The following is a 23,251-nucleotide window of genomic DNA, read 5'->3' as shown; positions in this document are numbered from 1 at the left end:
TTTTTATATTAGGTTCACTGTACATCTTCCCTACATAACATCGTTCATTTATGTCTTGTAATTGAAGGGAAAACAATGTTCCATTATAAAACATTTATGGCAGCATTTCACACATTGGCTCTTGAATTCCTTTTCTAAGATGCACTAATTTTTCTGTTGGAGTGTTATTGTGGTTGTTGTTGTTGTTGTTAAAAAAGAAACTCGTTTTATTATTATTATTATTATTATTTAAAAACATTATTCATTGCTCAGCCAATGAATTTGGCTATTTCCTCCACCCCACCCGACTTCAACTGAATGCAAAATATATGTTTTGCTGAAAATGAATTGTACCCTCAATGACCTCTTGTTCCTCCCTTAGAATGTTGAATCGTGAAAGCCCAGAGAAAGATGCTGACACTTTAAAAGCCTAGCCGCCAAGACTGAAACAGCAAAAACAAAACAAAAATAACAACACCATCAAAACAAACAGTGACTGCACCTGATGGAACATTCCCTCATGTCTTTTCAGACAAGTGCTACACAGGTTTGATGCTGACTAGGTTCTGAATTTTGCCAAGAGTTGGTTGCAGTTAGACAGTTATGGCTGAATGCAAAATCCCCCAAACCCAAATAAAAGCTTGCATCGTGCAAAACAGACATAACAGTGTCTGTCTGGGCTAAGAGCAAATGTGTAGCAGTAAGTCTTACAATTCTCATAACTGTCTGATTGCACCAACTCTTGGCATAATTCAGAACCTACTCAGCATCAAACCTGTGTAACACTTGTCTGAAAAGCCAGGTTTTTGTGTAGGCAGGTCTAAGACATATAATCTCCTCTGCCCCTTTTTTGTGAGGTTTGCCAACCTCTAAAACTTCCAGTTTTAGCAGTCTTAAACCTGTCTACACAAAAACTGCTCAAGAAGAGTAACTGGGAAATGTTTGCAACCCCTCAGTTACTCGCCTTGCCTACTATGACACTACTTTGGGCTGCAGAACATACCTAAGTCCACAAAACCCTCACTTGTCTACTAGAATTCATCAAAGGCCATCCAGTCTTTTTAACAATTTGCATAGTGATCTTTTAATTAGATATAAATGCCTTTCAGTAGAGTCATTCAACACTTGGCCTTTGGGCCAGATGACCCTCTTGGCCTAATTTCAGAAGCTTTCTTCAAGCGGCCAGACTTCTGGAAAGAGCAATCTACCCCTTCCCCAGCAGCTGGCTTGGGGTTGACACTGAAATGGAGAGAGAAGGGGGAAGGAAAAAGAGAAAGAGGGGGAGAAAGAGAAAGAGAAAAAGGATGGAAGAAGCAGAGAAATAAAAGATTGGCACCATCCTCTTCTAGCTATTGCCCTGCCAACTGTGTTCATGTGACCCCTAGAGATTACTCCATAAGAAATGTATAAAGGTAAAGGTCCATTAGGTCCAGTCATGGATGACTCTGGAGTTGCAGCTCTCATCTCGCTCTATAGGCCGAGGGAGCCGGCGTTTGTCCACAGACAGCTTCCAGGTCATGTGGCCAGCATGACTAAGCCGCTTCTGGTGAACCAGAGCAGCGCACAGAAATGCCGTTTACCTTCCCGCTGGAGCAGTACCTATTTATCTACTTGCACTTTGACGTGCTTTCGAGCTGCTAGGTGGGCAGGAGCTGGGACCAAACAATGGGAGCTCACCCCGTCGCCAGGAATTCAAACCGTCAACCTTCTGATCAGCAAGCCCTAGGCTCTGTGGTTTTGACCGCAGCGCCACCCGCGTCCCTCTATTGGGTGCAAGCTTTTAATATGCTGCTATTCTAGATAGGAATGTGAGGCATTTGCACTCCACACAATGCTATTTGTTCATACCTAGGAAGCTGGAGGCAGTTCACAGAGTCAGGATATTCTAGGGACTCGTTGTTCTCCATTCCAAATGCACTGCAATCCCTTGCAAAGTACTGCCAGTCTTGCCAGTCAGAGTCATGCTGCTTTTTCCTTTGTATTCGTATTGCTTCGGGTTGTGGGCTGAGGAACTGAAGGATAATGTAAAACACCTACAAATCAACAGCAAAATGCGAAGTCATTTGGAATACCTTTATACATATTGGTCCTTGATTCAGCTGAAGTTAGCTATTAAAGCAACTACACTTTAGGAACATAGGAAGGTGCATTATAAAAATTAAGACCGAGAGAGGGGTGGTGGTGGAGGAGGACTGGGTGGGCAGAACCACCTCAAAAGGGAGCAGACCAGAGCTACTGCACTGGGGTGGTGCTCAATGCATAATGAGATGAGGCTATCAATGGCTACAAGCCACAATCACACCGATTTTCTGAGATGGCATGTCTCTGAGCACTGGTGGGGAAAAGTGCTCTTGTATTCATGACTAGTTTTCCGGTTTCCCAGAAGCCTTTGGCTGGCCACTGTGAGAACAGGCTAGTGGACTAGATGGGCCTTTGGCCTGATCCAGCTGGGCTCTTATGCATTGTAAGAGGGTAGCTCCATGTGTGGGGAGAGAACAGTAATGCCCATTATGTTTATAATGCACTCCTTCGAGGGAATGTTTTGTTTTCCCTGAGTGCTGTAAGGCAAAAAGACTAGAAATTCTAAAATAAATAAATGGTAAACTTGGATCACGAAAGCATGCCATCAGAACTTGCTTGTAGAGACTGCCATTTGTTCCTCTCTGCTGATGATTGGTTATATTCTCAGATTGAGAATAATGGGAAAATGGACTATATGTGGATTTGCGGGCTTCTGTCGCCATTTGCAATGTAGGCTAATGCAGAAGCAATTGTACCAACAAGAGTTTTCATTCCCTGGGGAAGACAAACCACAGAACAGGAATAGCTTTCCAAAGATAGAGTGAAGCATTCAACTCTACCTAGATCTGCAAAGGAACTCCTGTAATGAGAATTCTGAAAACCAGCTCCAAATCCCATTTAAAGCTGTGTGTAGAAATAGAGAAATATTCCCATTTTCCCTTTTAAATTATTGGGTTTTGTGAGCCTTCCCTTTAAGTACATACAAAACCTCTTGGGCTTTGGTATATGATCTAAAAGAATGTTCACAAAACCATGATTATACTCCCACCTCACAAGCTAAACTAAGGGGAAAGGGAGAAAGCACAAAGCTTTTATCTTTGCTTGGAGACAGTGGTAGAAGGAGCCCATCAAAGGCTCCACCTGAAAAAATGGCTGGTGAGCTTAAAAGCCAGCAAAGGGCCCAGGATGGGATGTGTCCACAATGATTCTGATTGCAAGAATCCAAGCTGTGGAGTTCTAAATGTCAAACGCAATCTTACCCCGTCCCTAGTTGAGTATATCATGTACTATGTCACATTAAATTCTTGGGAAATTCTCAGTCCATCCTCTGCCTCCATCAGAATTGCGTTCTTTTCATTTTGACAGTCAAACTATCACACCAGTGTAACAGAACATTGTCTCCAATTCATTTGAAATTCCCTCGAACTTAGTGAGCAATGAATGTAAAGTAATTTTCTTTAGCTTTTTGTGTTAAATTTTAACCAAAAAAAAATGCAGAACAAATAAACCAATTCCCATTTTCATCTATAAGTGAATAGTATATTGCATAAAGAAATCTTAAAATTACCTGGTACTGTCCATTTTCTAAGTCTATTGTAATGGCTATCCCTCTGTTGAGTTGTTCGGTGGTGCTAAAGACAGATGAAATCCACGAAGTTCCAATATCATTATCATTGATGTAGCTCAAAGGATGAGCTTCGGGGTTAAGTCTGAGCACCCTGTCATTAGTCGTATCTTCAGCACCATTAGGGATGCAGTACCTTTGCACCAAAGGGTGTACCCTGGGATGACTTCCAGGACAGCGACATTCTGACTGACTGTGGAGTTGAGGAAATTTTCCAGACCATACTTCAAAAATGTCTCTAGCATTAAAAAATAGATATAAAAAAGGGTTGTGCACACAATAAAAAGAGAGGTAAGCCCTATTTGTAAAGACCCATCTGTAATTAGCCTTAACACATAAGCGTGACATAAAAGATGGGTGATAAAGCCAATTTAACTACATGGTTTTCTCCTTAAAAAGAACATATTTAAAGAATGCTATTATTTTTTACATAACCTTATTCTCTGTTGGCATGAAACTACAAAGCTATTTTTATATTGGTAAAGGTAAAGGGACCCCTGTCCATTAGGTCCAGTCGCGGATGACTCTGGGGTTGCGGCGCTCATCTCGCTTTATTGGCCGAAGGAGCTGGTGTACAGCTTCTGGGTCATGTGGCCAGCATGACTAAGCCACTTCTGGCAAAGCAGAGCAGCGCACAGAAATGCCGTTTACCTTCCCACTGGAGCGGTACCTATTTATCTACTTACACTTTGACGTGCTTTCGAACTGCTAGGTTGGCAGGAGCAGGGACCGAACAGCAGGAGCTCACCCTGTCGCGGGGATTCGAACCGCCGACCTTCTAATTGACAAGTCCTAGGCTCTGTGGTTTAACCCACAACGCCACGTGTGTGTGTGTGTGTGTGTGTGTGTGTGTGTGTGTGTGTGTGTATGTATATGTATATGTATATGTATATGTATATGTATATGTATATGTATATATATATATTTTATATATTTTTCTATTTTTATATAGACCTATGCTTATGCTCATAAATATGTTGGAAGTTGCTTAGAGACCTGTCTGTTTGTTTTACAAGCAACTAACAAATAATAATAACAACAACAATAATAATAATAATAATAATAATAATAATAATAATAATAATAATATAGCACTATGTGAATGACCTGCAGCATACCTTGGGCTTGTACCTCCTGCATCTTCTCTTCTCCCCTGGCCCAGCCATGAGAATGGAGGCTGGCAGAAACTGCTTCTGTTTTCAAACTAACTAGACCTTCCTATTACCGGTATATCAATGTTCTGGGAACTCTGGTTACTTTAAACCAAAGGTTTTCAACCTTTTTGAGTCCATGGATCCCTTGACCAGCTACATTCTGTACTCAGGAGCCCAGTTCTGTCACCCATTGCCTGCAGAGCTGGCATCCTCTCACCCTTTTTCGAACACCCTCCCTTGTGGAGTGTTCCCTCAGGCTCTTCTCTTCTCCCTTCTCCTTGGGAGTCCTCCAGGCAGCTGCTGCTGTTGCCCCTGGTCTCTGTGCTGTTCAGGCCCGTCTTAGAGGGATCAGCCGCCCTGGCGCAGCGATCCCTCGGCGCCCCCAGCCTGCCGCCTCTCTGTCCGCCTCCCTCCCGCGCTGGCCGCCCCTCGGGAGGGGGGGTGGGCGAGCGGGGATGAGAGGCGTGGCATTGGAGCGGGCGCCTGCGCTCCGGCGGGCGGAGGATGAGGGGCGGGCGGGCGGGCGCTCGCGCACCGGCGGGAGGGCGGGCGGGCTGCAAGCCGGCCGCCCTCGCCTCCCAGAGCCCCAGCTGGAGGGCTGGAAGGTCGCGCAAAGCCCCGCGCCGCTTCAGCGCTCCAGCTGGGGCTCTGGGAGGCGAGGGCGGGCGGCTTACAGCCCGCCCGCCGGCGCGCGAGTGCCCGCCTGCCCGTGGGGGTGGGGGCGGGTTGGGGAGGGGGAGCCCGGTATGCCGGTGGGCTCGCGGGGGCGCCCCTGGGGTGCCCTGCGCCCTGGCGCGCCGCGCCACCGGCCTCTATGGATGAGACGGCTCTGGTGCTGTTCCCCTGCCCAAAGAGAGGTGCCTCCTCACAGTGCCTCACAGGAACCTGGGAAACCCCCCTGCCCACCCACCAGCCCCAGAGGCACCATTCTGCTGGGGAGCTTGTAGCCAGGGCTGCTGCAACAAACAGCTGTGCAAGCCTTTGGGAAGCAGAGATGCAAGAGGGCATCAGAGGAGGGAGGGAAGGAAAGAGGGATAGAGGCCAGTGTTGCCGGCGGCACCCTTGACCATCATTCAAGGCACCTCAGGGTGCTACGGCACACTGGTTGAAAACCACTGCTTTAAACAAGCTTGGCTAGATCAAGTTCATAAGCCACAGTGTTACAGATTCCACATTATTAATAACAGTGTTAAAGTAACAATAATTATAAGAACTTAGGCTACAATCCTAACCATGTCTCCTCAGAAGCATGAATTCAGTGGGGCCCACTCTTAAGTGAGTAGGGTTAGTATTGCAGCTATAATTGGTGTTCTTTTGGCACTATGTGTTTACATTGCATTTATACATTTTATTGCAACTCAATCCAGTCCACCTCAGGAGCAGTGCTAGAAAACAAAGGAATTCCCCATTGAGAAAAATAGAGACCCTTTTGTCACATCCCCATGATTCACATGCCGGTATTATACCAGATCCTTATGCGGGATGGAAGGCCTAATCAGAAGGTGATGGAGGCTCATGCACACAGTGCTAAGCTATTGAGTTTTTCTTTCCCAAATAGAAAGGAGATACTAATTATGGTTATGGTAGGCAAGGACAGATTCTACATTCCTGGTAGCAGCCTGGTGTGGTGTCTGTGTGTATTACTGCCAAAGGGAATCATGGTTCTGATATGCCTTAGGGCCTAGGGAGATCTCTCTGTGAATGGATGTTGTGCCAAAAGTGAGCTAGATCAAACCTTTGATCTTTCAGCACAATTTCCTATGGTTTTATCAGCCTGCACCCATGCAGTTAATTAAAAACCCTGTTGGAATCCATGTACATGCAGTTACAGTTCCAAATCTAATCTAGCCATTTTATAAAGAAATATCCAAAAAGACTGGTTAAACTCTGAAGCAAACTTATCGTAGCTGTAAGCCTTTCTCTCCTTTGATCATTTCACATTTGGGTCTTGTAAAAATGAAAATTTCCCCACCTGTTTGTAAGCGCCACTTGGTACAATCTAAAATCTTGCATCCTCCCAACAAATTGCTCTGAACCTGTGAAAATACATTATAAATAAATAATCCAGTCCCATCAACCAGAAAACAGCTCTGTGCTGCATGAGGGGATCTTAAATTCAGCACACAGAGATCTCTCTTGCACAATTACCTCTTCTGAATGAAACCATCTTGGTTCCGGACAAAACTATGGAGGGCAGTGACTTAATTTTTTTGATTAAAATGATTTATAATAACTTTATAGGAACATTTTGTACCTATCTCTTATCTGATTACAGAGGTGGCACACAGGCTGGCTCATTAGACAGAAGTAATGAGGCAGCCCATGTGCCACCTCTAATTAGAGAAGAGATACAGTAGGGACAACTGTAGCTGTCACTTTATGCAATAAAGGTGAAAGGTATGTTTCTAAAGATTTCTTTTTCTTTCACACAATTATTGTGTGTCTGGTATTCAAAAGTGACAGTGTCAACAAGAAGCACTTCAAAACGAGAATTTTCAACTCTTGATATATAGGAGCTGGATGGTTCTATTAGAATGAATCAAACATTTCTCCAAGCCAGATGCAGATATATTTAGGACTTAGCTCCAAATTGCAGTATGTTCTGGATCAGTGATACTCAGCCTTAATAAATCTGCAGGACCAATTCATCACCAAACAGAATTTAAGGGAGCTGCAAAACCACTGGCACCTTATATTGATGGCAATGTTCAGAACATGGTGAAAAATTATTTTATCTCCGCTTCACCAAATATTCAACCAGGACAATTACAAAACATTTGGTATTTCTGAGGTAATAACTCAGTCTTCATTTCCATTTCTTTTCCAAAGTTGCTTTTGTATTAATTGTTTTCAGTTGTTGAAGGAACTTGTAGATCACATTGCAAGGAACTCGAAACATTTACATTTCTAAGTCACCTTGTGGGGGAATGAATGCTCAGTTCAACAACCTGTAGGCATCACCACACTTCTGACAGGATTCTGTTAGACCTTTGCAAAACTGGGGCTCAGCCAGATTTGGAACACACACCCTGAACAGTTTCGGACCAGTTTATTTGAAGGATCACTGTGGCGTTTGCCTTTCTAGGGAATACACAGGAGAAGGAGTAAGTAAGGGGTTAAGTGGCTGGCCCTAGGCTAACCAATAAACAGAGGGGGGAGGAGCTAGGGGCAGCTGAAGGAGTCAGTTAGAGTTAGAGAGCGGAGAGTTAGAGGGGAGTTGTTGAAGAGCAGTTGATGGAGAGAGTTGGTTGGTGGGTGGTTGTTGATTGTGAGGGTTGGTGGTGAGGTAGAGTGGTGAGCGTAGGCAGGGTTGTAACCATTATCTTAAGTTGTTGAAGTTTTTAAATAAACACTTATTATTTTGTTTAAAATTGCACCCTGACTGTGAAAGTTATTACCAGGGAGGGGATCCTGGTTGGTGGCAGCGAAGCGCGTGGTGGCACAGGGATCAATAGTCCGTCAAACGACCGGGGACCCTGTGTGATCGCCACAAAACTGGCGGCAGCGGCGGGATAAGATCAATACGCCGGCAGGAGACATCAATAAGCCCGTGGAGGGATATTGAAATCGTTGTGCCTGTTCACCACAAAATTGGCAGAAGCAGCTGGGGTTAAACAATACACCTGGAAGGGGAAGGGTAAATCTGTGAAGTGATAACCTAGCCCGGGGGTGTAGTTGTGGTTACCCAAGGACGCTGCAAGGCTAAGATAACAAAAGGAGAAAAGAGAGCTCACAAATCTGTTCTGGCAAGGGGTTTTGACTTGGGGTCCGAGGAAGTAAGCTTAACGGGTAGAGAGAAGACCCATAGCAGAACTTTGAGACCCGAGTCTGGAGAAACCTAGCCAGGGGGAACAGTGCTGAGAGGAGATTTCTCTTATTTTGTTAATTTAACTGTCAAATCCTCAATCACACAATATGCCACCTAAAAAGACAAAGAACCCTGTGAGGGAACCAGCTCAAGATAGCTCTGAAGGGGAGGAAAATGGGAATCCTCTGAGGGAAGAGCAGAGCTTAGAAGATGAAACTAATATTGTACCTGAGGCGAGAGAGCCACAAGTTTCTATAGAATTAGAAAAGTGGAAACTAGAACAACAATATAAATTTGAATTAGACAAAGAAAGAATTAGAGCTGAGAGGGAAAGTGAGAGAGAAAGAATGCAATTTCAGTTGGAAATGAGGAAACTAGAATTAGCAGCAATGGAGAATCAAAACAACAGTAATAACACCAGTAGTCAAATAACAGGGAAGGTAGATTTAAAGCGATTCCCTGAGTTCAAGGAGAAAGATAGCCCAGAGGCTTTTCTGATATCATTTGAGAGAGCCTGTAAAGATTTCCAAGTGAAGGATGAGGAGAAAATGGTGATCTTAAGGGCTAGAATTAGTGGGGTACTGGCAGAAATATACGCCCAAATGACAGAAGAACAGTCAACAGATTTTGAGATGTTTAAACAATTAATTTATACGAGGTTTGGAATTACCTCAGAACAACTAAGAAAAAAATTCAGGAGTGTGACAAAGTTGAGAGAAGAAACGTATGCTCAGTTGGGGGCAAAAATTACGAATTACCTCAAAAAATGGTTAGAGCAGGAGGGTGCGGATTCAATTCAAAAAATCAGAGAGGTTATTGCGTTGGAGCAATTTTATGCCACCATAACTGGGGAGCTGAAATATCTTGTAAAGGAAAGAAGTCCTAAAACCATCCAGGAGGCAGCAAACATAGCTGACCAAATTAATGAAATTAGGGACCATGGATTTGATAGTCCAAAATTTGGCGGGAAATTGTGGGGGAACCCCAGAAACCAATTTCAATATGCTAAAGGAAGCTCTTCTCCAGCAACAAAAAAGGGAAACATACCACAGTCAAAAAGCCCAAGTGACGTGGGCCAAACTAACACCCATACCTCTGAGGTAAAAGAAAATAAATCTAATTATGCTGGGGGAAGAGATATGAGGTGCTGGTCGTGCAATAAACTGGGCCACAGAAGCTTTGAATGTAAGACTGGTGAACAAGTTAAATCTGGGAGCACAAACGCTCAAAAACACTCTTATTGTATCCACTCAGTAGGGCAGGGTGAGGCTAAGCAGGTTGCCACGGAAACCGAAGCTCTAGCTAGGCCTGGGACAGAGGAGATTCCTGAGGCCTCAGTAATACACTGTTACTTGATTAAACAAAATGATTTGCTCTTGAGAAAGTCAGGAGAAAATATTTGGATTGAAAACAAAAAATATCTAGGGTTAAAAGATACCGGATCCCAAATCACGATTGTTCATCCTGAGGTAATCAGTCCCAATAAAGTAATTCCAGGAAAAACTATAGAAATAAAAGGAATCGCCAAAGAGCCAGTTAGACTCCAAATGGCTGAGGTAAACGTTAAGTTACATGACTGGAGTGGAAAGTGGAAAGTGGCCATTTCAGAGGAAATCCCCACTGCAGTGCTTATCGGTTGGGATCTCCTGGAGCATGTGCAGAGTGCGTTTGTGATTACCCGCTCCAAGGGGGGCCAACTGTCAACTGATACTGAGGGAAGCGAAACAGTTGCCAATGAGGGCAGGACTCAGAGTCCTCAAGTTGAAACTTTGAGTGAGCCAGGCTTCCTAATACCTTTTAAAACTACTCAAAAGACTAATTTCTCTCAGGAACAAAAGAATGACATGGGACTAAATGGCTGTTTTGAGGCAGCAAAATCTACTGTTCCATTAACCCCTGATTGCCCAGAGAGGTTCTGCTTAGAGGAGGGGCTGTTATATCGTGAAGCCCTTAGCACACCTTATAAAGGGGGAGGAGGAAACCGCAGACAACTAGTGGTTCCTCACATGTACAGAGAAGAAATCATAAAACAAGCCCATAATAGTATTTTTGGGGCACATATGGGGATAACTCGGACCAAACGAAGAGTGGCACAAAATTTCTATTGGCCAGGAATGGGGAAGCAAATTAGAATGTATTGCCAAGCCTGTGACATTTGCCAGAGGTTAGGACTCGACTTGGCACAACCCTTGCCTAGAGCAACCAAAAAGGGGAATGAAATGCAACTAGCCTGGGAGGAACCATCCCAAATCGTGTCCAAAATAAATAATGTAAACTACCTTATCCAGCAGGGGGATGAGGGGCGCAAGGTAGTTCACGTAAACATGATTAAGCCTTACCAGAAAACTGAAAGCTGGGCTCCCTGTGCTATCCGAGAGGACCCAGAAGAAGCAGAAATACCATGCTGGGAGGGGAGAGGGGAGCAAGAATGTAATATACAAGAAGTTAAGCTAGCCCCTACCTTAACCCATTCACAGCAGGAAGAAATGAGAAACAACCTACAAAAATTTAAAACGATTTTCAGTAATACTCCAAGACTAGCAAAAGGGGTAGTCCATCACACTGACACCGGGATTGCAAAGTCTTGTGATTTCATATTTGTTATGCCGTATGATGAACAGAGTCAGATGTGGTCGCAATGCAAAGCCAGAGCCGATGCTCCATATAACCACACCATAATGGAATATGAAAAATACATTCACATGGGCATTAATCCAAAGAAGATTGTGATGGGTGTTCCATGGTATGGCTATGATTATACCTGTCTAGGTTCAATTAAGGCCCATGTTTGTTCAATTGCAAAAGTTCCTTTCCAAGGGGCTCTATGCAGTGACATGGCAGGATGTCAGCGTCCATATAAAGTAAACATGGATCTAGTAAACAGTCTCATTTCCGGGATCCTGTGGGATGAGGAACAGGAAGCCCCATATTTAGAATGCAAGGTCTTTATATTTGACATTGGAAAGCTTATGACTGGTCACATATTACCATAGTGACGATTGTTGGAAAATACAACCCAGAGCTTATGGGTTATGTCCCTTCAAGAGGAGTCAGAGTTGTTTTAAAAAGTGACCTATCTGTGAGATCAGTTAGAACAACTATTCAAAGTTATGATAAACCATTCATCAGTTGGAAATATAGAAAGGAAAACATACTGAAAGCTATAGTTGCCAGGGTGTCCCATCAACTTTCTATGAAAGTGAAAGTGTTTCCTACACTAGAGATTGTGTGGTGGGAAGTTGGGTACCCTGCTGCTCATGCAACACAAATGAATGCCCAAAATGAACGTGGTTACACAGCATTAACATGGCCACCACGTCAAAGACATAAAAAAGTAGTCTTCAAATTGCTTGAAGTGGGAACTGATAATTCAACACAGACCAAAGATGAACTGACAGCAAGGGAGATTGCTAAGAGCAATAAGCAATTGGAGCTTTTTAATCTACTTTCATTAAGTAAACCTGTGTGTCCAAAAAGCTTCAGCAAGCTGATTAAAAAAGCAGCTTTCCACAAACTTCTGAAAGCAGTTCCCAATGAATTCAGAAGCCAGATAACCAGTTCTTATGCTGCTTTTGAGGACTTGGAGACGTTTGCACAAGGCATCGAGCTTCAACACTTAACAGAGATCCTGAAGGAGAGAGAGGGTGATCCAAGAGAGCTTTTGACCCTGAGAAACAAAGACTCTACACAGATTGGAATCCACAATCGTTACAGACGCATCGACTGCAGGGATCGGGGTGGGACTGTGTCATATGGCGGAGGAAGACAACTCGCATCCCATCACACTTCTTGTGGCGGTTAAGGACAATAAGGAGCGTGAAAGGATCCTGGACATCGTTGCAGATGCCTTATCACGAAGACCCGAAGGCAAAGATTAAAATGGACAGTTACAAATTTTCTTGCAGTTAACTAAAGGTTTAATATTGCATGATCTATTGTATATAATGTGGGGGAAAAAAACAATTATTCAGCCAGCATAAGATGAGGAGTTAAGGTTAGTAAACTTAGAAAATGTTTGTTTGAATTAAGGTGTCACGCAGTTTGATCAGGAGTATAACTCTGTGCAGTTATCCCTCCTGAATCAAACTTATTTAAGGGGGGAGGTATGTGGCGTTTGCCTTTCTAGGGAATACACAGGAGAAGGAGTAAGTAAGGGGTTAAGTGGCTGGCCCTAGGCTAACCAATAAACAGAGGGGGGAGGAGCTAGGGGCAGCTGAAGGAGTCAGTTAGAGTTAGAGAGCGGAGAGTTAGAGGGGAGTTGTTGAAGAGCAGTTGATCGAGAGAGTTGGTTGGTGGGTGGTTGTTGATTGTGAGGGTTGGTGGTGAGGTAGAGTGGTGAGCGTAGGCAGGGTTGTAACCATTATCTTAAGTTGTTGAAGTTTTTAAATAAACACTTATTATTTTGTTTAAAATTGCACCCTGACTGTGAAAGTTATTACCAGGGAGGGGATCCTGGTTGGTGGCAGCGAAGCGCGTGGTGGCACAGGGATCAATAGTCCGTCAAACGACCGGGGACCCTGTGTGATCGCCACAATCACCTATGCCAAATCTGAGGAACTGCCATAAAATAATTGTTCCACATTGGTCAGGAATAGATCTTTTAGCATGGCAACACAATGATACTCCTTTGCCTACTGACATCAGGCAGGACCTTCACTGTACTCTTTTCACTGCCTGCTAAAAACAGGTTTCTTTAGGCAAGCCTACCCAGACATGTAAAAACTGACATGTATTTGAATATGTAACTCTGGTTTCACTGATGACTTTAATTATATTTTGATTATAAAAAAAACAACCTTTGATTGCTATGGATAACTTTAATGTCATTTTTGGTAAACTGCTTAGAGGTTTTATTTACAGTAATAAAGTGGTATACAAATTTAGATAAATGAAAAATAAACTTAGTGACATTAGCATTCAAGAATCCTGATGTTTTCCTCTTCCAACCAGCTTCAGAGAAGATAAAAATGCCTCAGCTTCCCCTTCTTCCCCCACATTATCCTATGGTTTGCCACAGTAGCAATTCTGTGCAGTTAGGAGAAGAATAGAGGACAAGTCTATGCTTGCTGAAACTGGGATGGGAGAGGATTGCAAGGCACTAGTGCCTCCCTATCTGCAAACCTGGCAATGGTGTGACATTTTGAGATGGAAATACTGTATATGATAAAAGCAGATGTTGAAGCAGGTGGAGTAGCATTTTGCTGTCCAGTTAATATCTCTTGCAAAAGACAGTAGAATAACAGAAGGGTCATCTAGTCCAACCTCCAGCCAATACAGGAACGCCATACCACAGAATATGATCTTCCCTTAATACTCAGACTTACCATTTAAATTTTGCCCAATTCGCCATTCACCATCAGCAGAGGGGTCCGCAATTAACCCAGTAAGAATTCTGGAGTCAAAAGCTGTGTTGTCATCTTCCAAGCCATTTATAAAGAAATTGATTCTGCTGTGGTGAACCTATAAAATTACACGTGGAAGGAAAAGCCTTTTTTATTATTTTTAAAAAATGGGGGGGGGGGACTCAGTCTAATCTCATCTGTTATTTACTGCCTTGTGTGGAATACAGCGTGCCATTGTTTCAGTTAAATCACCGGAAAACCACCTTATACATTGTAAGGACGCTTAGGGGTTGCTCATGAGTAACAGTCCAAGGCAAAGAACTTCTAAAAACTAAATTCTTTATTGTGCAAGCTATATACAGCAAAGCAAAGTTTCAAACGTCCTTTCCCGTATTCATCAGTGTCCAGGAATGAACTCTTTCGGTTTCCCTTCCAACAGAGCAGCTTGGGAAACCTGAAGCCCCTCCTTCTCCCCCTCTTTGACCCACCACGTAGCGTGAGAATCTGACCTCTATCTCTGTTTTCCCTGTGCTGTTTCGGCTCTCCGACTCTTTCTAAGCCTTTGCATTGCCTTTCTGTCTCCCCCTCTCCTTCCCCTCCTTCCCCGCCTGAGGAATGTGTGGTATGCAAGCTCCCACTGGGGGAGGAGGAGTAGTAGCTCATAAACAGCGGACGTGGGTCTCTGTATTCTAAAAACTCCTGCGATCCCGGCTGCAGTGGAAGGGAGGGGGCTTTCCTGACATCCATTTTATAACCAATCCCTGTTAGAGAAGATACAACTACTGAAAAGGGAAAGTTCTTCAATGGGTAAATTAAACATGAACCAGGGTAACATTTATCCTATAACAAGATAACATTTAGTATCTTCTTTGTCCCATGTGCATCACCAAATAACACTGATATAATTGAACACCAACGTTATATAGCCATGTGTAGATACTAATCTGAATTATTACTGTCAGTATTCTGATGATAACAAATAAATTGTAGGCAAGCATAGTTAATTATACTGGTATGTCATTGATTGATAACTTCTCTTTCGTCATGCATCTGCGTGCTAACCAGATGCAGAGATGGAAACTTCCTGCTTCCTAGATTCCAAGATGGCAATAAGTAATGCAGGATAATTCTTCTTCCATTTTTTTTGTCAGGAGGTATTTGAGTAGATTGGAAGTCATTGCTCTTAAGAGTCCATATCTGTTCAATCTTCTAGCTTTAAGAAGGAAGGGTGTTGAAGAAGAAGAAGAAGAGGAGGAGGAGGAGTAGTTTGGATTTGATATCCTGCTTTATCACTACCCGAAGGAGTCTCAAAGCAGCTAACATTCTCCTTCCCCTTCCTCCCCCACAACACACACTGTGAGGTGTGTGGGGCTGAGAGACTTCAAAGAAGTGTGACTAGGCCAAGGTCACCCAGCAGCTGCATGTGGAGGAGCGGAGACACGAACCCGGTTCACCAGATTACAAGTCTACCGTAACTACTACACCACACTGGCTCATGGATCAACTCTTTAGATTTTCTTAAATGTCTACAATCATGAAAGACAGCAAAAGACACTGAATGGTGTCAAAGGACTGTTCACCACCAAAAGCCCCTTCTAAGACCAGGAGAAAAACATATGGAGGTACTTACTCATAGTATCGTAGAGTTGGAAGGAACCCCAAGGGTCATCTAGTCCAACCCCCTGCAATGCAGGAATCTCAGCTAAAGCATCCATGACAGATGGCCACCCAGCCTCTGCTTAAAAACCTCCAAGGAAGGACAGTCCACAACCTCCATCTACAGCTGTTCTTCTTTTCCACCATGTGTCAAGACTGTGCATGCAATGTAGTGATGATAATCAAAGTGTTCACAAACATTTCGTAATATTATCAAATGTTTAAAATGCTTCTCAAGCATTTATATTGCTGCAAGATATTACTCCTATAAGAGTAAATGAATATAATCATTCCCTACATTTGTTGCATCATATACCTTAGAAAAAAACCACACCTTTAATTTCACTTCTTTTTTTTAGCAGATGGTGACAATTTAAATTTATTGCCCAAGGTCCCAGGGTGGGTTACAAGATTACAAACAGGTTAAAAAATTTAGTTACAAAAAAAAAATGCACTTACAAAACATGAGGTGGGGGCTGAAAATATTCATCTCAGGTGTCAAAGCCAGGGTAGGGTGGTATATCTTCAGCATTCACCAAAAGCTATATAATGAAGTTGACAGACACACCTCATGGGAAAGGGAGTTTCATAACTTAGGGGTTGCCACAGAGAACCGCTGCTGCCCTGAGTTTTTGTGTGCAGTGGAACTACCAAAAGGGTCCACTCTGCTGGTCAAGAGGGGTGTGTGTGTGTGTGTGTGTGTGTGTGTGTGTGTGTGTGTGTGTGTGTTTAAGTTCTCTCCCTCCCTCCCTTAACCTAAGGCCACATGCCAATGATGGGTAGTAGGGCAAAAAGTAAGTGTGGCCACCCCACACAGACACATGCACAGGATGCATAGAGGCATACACACATCCCTCGTCAGCTGATCTGTGCAGATCAGCTGAGGGGAGAATTTATTGTTTCCTCCTCACCCATCAGACTGATCATCTAATGAGCAAGGAGAGGGTGATTTTCAATCCTACCATGCTGCAGGAAGGAGGAGGCAGCAGCAGTAATAGCATGTGGTTTGTCTGTTTTCTTTTATCTCATTTATTGCCGCCATAGAAATTTGTGGGGTTTGGGGGAGTCATTGAGGTGGGCAGATCAGACCTGCAGACAAGCAAGTGGTGTAGGCATGAAGCTGACCTGCAACCGAGACACAGAACATAAACAAGAACAAAAAGAAAACACTTATCATATGGCATAATATATTATTAAAGATCAAAAGATATTGTAGCAAAAGCTTACCGCCTATTGCGCCCTCATTTGTACTTATTTCTTCACAGGGGGACCGAGGCTTGGCAAGAGTGGCTTGGCAAAGGGAACGTAGTCATTTAATGGCATTGGTCAGATTTGAACCAGTGGCACAGTCCTGATTCATAATTCAGTTCCTTAAATACTTAGCTATACTAGCTTTCTGAGTGGAATATCGGCAGCACCATTCCAATAACCACTGTTTTATCAGGCTTCTTTGTACATACGCAGCCATGAAAATGTGGTGTTTGTGAGCTGCTTCAGAATATTGGTTTGCACCTCTCTGGAAGTTCTGGGATGCATATTGTTCCCTCACATGGGACACACCAGTCATGATGGTGCATATAATGTGAAATCCAGTGAAATGGGTGGAGTATAAGTAATAAAATATATTATTATTATTATTATTATTTATTAATTTTTTTATTCCTACCCATTCTGTCTTTTCTGTTTAAAATACCTTCTGCTTTTAAGAGTAGATATTAGCATGGATTGCGTTTATAGCTCACAGTTCTCTCTGCATCACACTAAGAGCATTGCAACTAATATGTCCAGTTCTTAGTCAAGAATCTGAACGGACTGCCAATCTATAACTGGGGCATGGTGAATTGAAATAGTTGCCAACAATCCCTCAATGGTGCATTCAGATGAAACATTTAAGTTGAAGTAATTGGCTTTTAGCCATGTTTTACCCAAGAGGGTACATATGATGCTGTAATACTACTGGGAGGAAGTCATGGGGTAAAAGCCGTATTAGCCCTGAATAGCTGCTTAATCCAGCACAGCGTGTCAATCTCCTCTAAAGGTAGTTATGAGTTATGAAACAGGGTGAAATCTTATAACCAAATTCTTGGTCTGATGTTGGAATTTAAGATTTCTTTAAAAGCAGGAAAAGATGAGGATGGGGGAAAAACTGCAGTAATATTTATTACCTTGTGGCCAGATCTTTCCATTTTTATTAAGTGCATCAGGTACTCTCAAAAATCATTCTGGCAATTCAATGACTCACTCATGGACTATGAACAAATGTATCCCAATGAAGAGAGGGCCTCTTTTTTAAGATAGAAAAAAATCATTTACTAATATGTTTAGTCCAGAGCTTTCCAATTGCTGTTGGAAAATGTAGATGATGGCACAGGTAATTCAAGGGACATCACCACTCTTCAAAATCAACAGACATGCGACTGAAACAACTGCCTATTGCTTCTCTGTTTACCGATCCTCTTGTACTCTGGAAAGCCCCATGCACGCTGGTGGCGATACACACACACTCACACACCACAAGGGTTACTCATATGCAGAGCATCTTGCTGCACTCATAGCCAATGCAGATGCACATCTGAACATACATTCCCGTAAACATTATGAAGCTCACCCAGGTCCCTCAGAACTACTAACTGGACGTATCTTTTGATGTGCATGAAGAAAACCTTCCCCATCCAGGTGCCAACAACTGCCAAGCGTAACTTCAGCTTTGATGAATTACTTGTTCATGTTTTAATAAGCCTTGAAAAATATTTCTGTATGAAAGTTGTTAGCTTTTACCAGTGAACAGCTTGTTTCAAAGAAGAGGTTGGAGAGCCTGGGGTTTTTAAAGCTTTTGTTGTTGCTGCTGCTGTTGTTGTTCTTGCTGCTGCTACTGTTCTTGCTGCCAGTTTGTGAAAACCTATTTTCATTTTGCATAAACAGGTACTCATGAGTTTAAAGGGATGACTGCTGAATCGTCTCTCCAAATAGATGCTGAGAGAAGCTAGAGTGCTTTAGTCTGCCTTGATATCCACTCTAATCAAATCAAATGGGACTGGAATAATTGCATCCTAGAAACAATGAGTGTATAAGGACAAACAAAAGGCTTATGAAAAGCCAGAATAATTTGGTGCAGAAGCTAGGCCCTGAAAAATTCATTTGGAAAATCAGAACATGAGCATTCAAAATCCCATTCCACTGTCAATAAAGCTACATACATTTCTGACCAATATAAACAGCCACAGTTATCTAGAAATCTAAGCCTGAATGGTTATCATTAGTGCTTCAGGCACCACAGCCGCATTACTATTTTAACTAAGAAAATGTGAAATGAATAGAAAATTGATTTTTATGGAGACAAATTCTCCTTCCTTAAATAAAAATAAATAAAAACAGATGCTGGGGTTTATTATTTTTATTTCCAGAAGCAGTCAATATTGTCCAAATTTGAGATGTATGGGATCATTGCCCTTCCGCTGAAGAAGAATCTGAAGGGTATTATCATAATGGCTAGGCAGTGCAATTTGGTTGAAGAAAGTTCTCACATATGGGAATTTTCCTACTCACAGAACATCACTCTCATTTGGAGTTACCGTAGCTTTTATCTACTGATACAACAATGCGTAATGAACATGTGAATATTTTTTTATTTCATTTTAATACAAAGTCTATATATGGGAGGGGAGAATAGAGGGGGGTGGCGGGATGTGAGACTGTGTGGCTTGCAATGATTTTCTTTTTTCCCATCACACATTTTTTTTACAGCCTGTTACTGTCCTTTTGGTGTTTGACTGTTATCATTATAAAAGATACAGCCTTTTCTGCTTTGTTATTTGTAGCATTATCTCATGTTTTACAACATCTTTGCACACACAGGCAACATGAAATATAACTAGTGAAAAGTTCTTAGTGGTATTAATGCATAAAAAAGAATGTGGTTCCATCTCCACTGTCTTTACCCAGCCAAAAGCTGATGAACAGCCAATTTTCCTTTATCACATTAGCACAGCCATGAGGGAAACGCATTTGTTCTAGTCAGCTACACTAAAGATACTATTACCAATCTAACATATACATGTTTTATATCAGCAGTATTCTCGGAGTATGAGAGAGCCAACAATATATTAACACTAGCATGACAGTTTATTTAAGAAAAGAAAATTGTCTCTGTAGAGGGACAGAAGTTAGAAATGTATGGCTAAAGCTCAGTGTCACTGGCCTAATAAAGGTAATAATTCTTCTGCTTGCTTTATAGCAGGTAACAGTCCGGTGACAGTTCTGTCATATCATTCAAATAAAAATGTTGTCTTTTACAAGTTTAAGTGCACCTTTATTTTTAAGTCAGAAATGAAATGCATCTTATACCTTCTTTTCGTGGTAGGAACGTTTGTTCCTCTGGCTGAGGATTAGCTTGCTTGCCTCTGTTAAAAATGTGCTTATTACAATAATTCAGGATAATATTCTGCTGTGGCTCCTATATTTATCATTTGATTCTTAGTACATGACTGGGAGGCACCCTTCTCTACAATGTGGTCTAAGTTGAACATATGAAAATATTGATGGGGTTAAAGGAGAAGGAGAAGCGTCAGAATTGGCCCAAAACATCAGACAATTGTGTATTTCAAAATTTGTGATTATTAATAGTGGATTTTCTTTCCTCACCTTTTGCTGTTAGATCAGTCAATTTACCCTTTCTATGTCAAAGTAACTAACAATTTAGAAATTAAGCCATGCCACATTACATACAAATACATCTCTCCACCAGTAATACTGGGGAACCATTCTCAAGTCTTTCTTCCCAGAATCAATGACATGGAGGAGGTAACTATGGCTGATAAGAGTTCAACAACAGCTAGAGTTCCACCAATTTCCTTCCCTGGTCTAAGAGGATAGAAGTGATCAGCTAATATTAGGGGAGAACCAATGGAAATGCCTTTTGTGAACATTATCCCTGAAGGATCTAGACTCCTTCAGCAATTTTATGATATTTGAAAGTATGCACATTCAGGAAGCTTTCATTTCATTCCAAATTGGCTTTGTCTGTCCTCAGTGACACCAGAACATAACTATTTCTTATTGGCTATGTAACATTGTGAATTTATTGCACTCACTATGGTTGTATTCAGACAGCACTTCATTCTGTTTTCCTGGCATATCCTTACCTGATAATTTTCATATTTTATGTGACCTTTTATGCCATGTGAAAGCCACTTCTGGAAATCTTGCGGTAGTTTAACACTAATTCTTGTGTCAATCACTTCCAAAAAAAAATCTGTTTGCAACCCCATTAACCCCCCCCCCCCATGGGAGTTTTGCACTGTGATTTTCCTGCCATTTCTGTGGGTCACACAACGTGACAAATTTGGGGATAGTATTCCAGCATACAGTTCTTTCCTCCTATTTCCATGGGTAAATCATGGGGGGAAAGAAGCTTGCATGTGCAGAAATGGAGGCAACATCCCCAAATATATCTGCTGTAGAGTCACACCACAGCCACTGGTATGAATGGCATTTAGTAAGATGTGGTGGTATATTGATCAACAAGCCAAAGTTCCATGACACAACAGATATTCAGTTTGAAATGAATGTTAGAAACTGGAAAAGAAGCACTAGCCTTATAACCAGGAAAACGAATGCCATAATTCCCATGTCTGAATGCACCCTTTTGAGATTCCAGTGTAATTACTGGTACAATTGATTCAGAAATCATTGCCTTTCCTCTCCTTTGACTTCCTTTTCCAGCACCGACATTACATAGCCAACACTGATTAGCACAATGCTTAGCATAATCCTGCTTCACTACATGTAGGCATTAATTGGCTGGCATTGCCCATGTGACTAATCGTGGAAGAAGAAGACGCAGTAACAGGAAGGGGGGGGGGGAAAGCCCCCAAAACAGCAGCAGCAGATACTCCAAACAATGGCAGCAAATAGGATATTGAATAGTTGGATATTTTCACAATTCAAGTGTGTTGAGAATTATTTCTTCCCCCTCCCATCAGAAAGCACTACTTTTGACCCAACTGAAATAGGAGAACATTTGCTGAAACCAAGATTAATACCTCCTTGTTTTAATATCCACTAAGGGATACTTACCATAGTACAGCTTCCACAAAGAGGCCCCTTCAAGTCGTTCTACGTGGTAGATGATACCATGTGATGTATGTGTGCATATCTCACAGAATATGGAAGAATTTCCTTCATACTTGCACAAACACGCACAAGGGAAAGATTTGTGTGGGTGTGTAGATATGTCTCCATCTACGCAATGAGCATCTCTACACAAAGGAGTTGGCCATTTAGATTGTTCTTTTGTGGTATTTTGAAACAACCCAGCTTCACTTTGCGTCCCCAGCAAGTTAATAGACAGAAAGGCTGGGTTGTTGTTGTTTTTTTGCTGCAATTCTTGTACAGTACTTGTTAAGTGACCAAATTAATGCTGGGCTCTTACATAATATCCAGTTTAAATTGGTTAGTTATATAGTGGTGGCAGAGCAGACACGGAGGCTGACCTTCAATTCACCAACCTTAGATTATAAGGAAAAAAATAGCACAGTGTTCTACAATCAAGTAAACTGAAGTTCTATCAACTCCATTCATTGAGTTATCATAACAGGTATTCTCTACATATGAGCTGTTATGCAACTTAACTTAGACTGTTATTAGGTTAATATATGCATATATCTTCTTCCATCCTCTTCACTACCCCACCTTTCCTCAATCCCAATACTGGTGCATATCAAGTTCCTTCTGAATAAACTCACTCTACAGGAATAGACACTACATTAATTCCAAGGTGAGAAAACAGATTAAGGTTATGACCAAAATGACAGGTCTATAGCTTCCTTGAATGGCTTAATAGAGACAACAAATCAACAGTAGTTACCGATGACAACAGATACAAGAAAATACAACAGATAGTAGAGGTGATAAAAGAAGAAATTAGTGATACCTTTCTATGAAGAAATCAAGAAACTCAAGGATAAAATGAATTATCCCTTCGGGTTCTCTAAACATTCTTGTTTTGACTGCACATTTATTAGTTAGAACCAATTCTGTGCTTTAGATTCAGCGCTTTAAAAAAAAACCCCAATTCATATAAAAATATATGTTATCCTGCTGATGCCAAGCTACTAGGTTACACATGAAAATCAAAGCTAATTTAAAAACATAAGAAGAGCACTGCTAGATTGGACCAAAGGCCTATCTAATCCAGAATCCTGTTCACACAGTGGTCAACCAAATGGTTATGGGAAACCTGGAAGTAGGACCTAAATCATTTCAGAAAGCATACAGGTCAAGACTTTGTACATCTATCAAGAGATCAGGAATTCTGTAACTGGGCCAGCATATTTCTTTCCCAATATGCTGTTCTTTGATGTATGGAAGGCACCAACAAGAGGGTGACCACTGCACTTGTGGTGGAGCATGAGGTGGGAGATTTTAGAAATGAGAACCAAGCCATTTGTAGTGAAGGAAGAGAAGGTGGGATAAGTTTACCTGTCTTTCTGTACCTGTCCACAAGATACCACCCAATATGCTATCAGAAATTCTCCACAAATATAGCAATCAGTTGAACTTCCACCATCACTCTAACTTGAAAACAAAATCATGGTGGTAGAATTTTACTTGTCACTGCATGCTCCTCTCCAGTTATGCCCCTATCCAAAGTAAGCATGGCACAAGC

At 42.0% G+C, this 23,251-nt stretch overlaps 1 protein-coding gene across 1 annotated transcript in view; it reads right to left on the bottom strand.

Moving 5' to 3' along the window:
* USH2A (usherin) overlaps positions 1 to 23,251 on the bottom strand; it is a 454,712-nt gene that overhangs the window by 402,738 nt on the left and 28,723 nt on the right. The window contains exons 3-6 of the mRNA XM_033144773.1: positions 13,912 to 14,047; positions 6,752 to 6,815; positions 3,569 to 3,863; positions 1,828 to 2,012 (exon numbers count right to left, since the gene is read on the bottom strand). Coding sequence (XP_033000664.1) covers positions 1,828 to 2,012; positions 3,569 to 3,863; positions 6,752 to 6,815; positions 13,912 to 14,047 — 680 coding nt within the window. The remainder of the gene's footprint in view (positions 1 to 1,827; positions 2,013 to 3,568; positions 3,864 to 6,751; positions 6,816 to 13,911; positions 14,048 to 23,251) is intronic.

The sequence above is a fragment of the Lacerta agilis genome, chromosome 3 (assembly GCF_009819535.1).
Source record: "Lacerta agilis isolate rLacAgi1 chromosome 3, rLacAgi1.pri, whole genome shotgun sequence".
Lineage (NCBI taxonomy): Eukaryota > Metazoa > Chordata > Lepidosauria > Squamata > Lacertidae > Lacerta > Lacerta agilis.
Note: the sequence above shows the minus strand (reverse complement) of the source record. Positions and strands in the feature narration are given on the sequence as shown.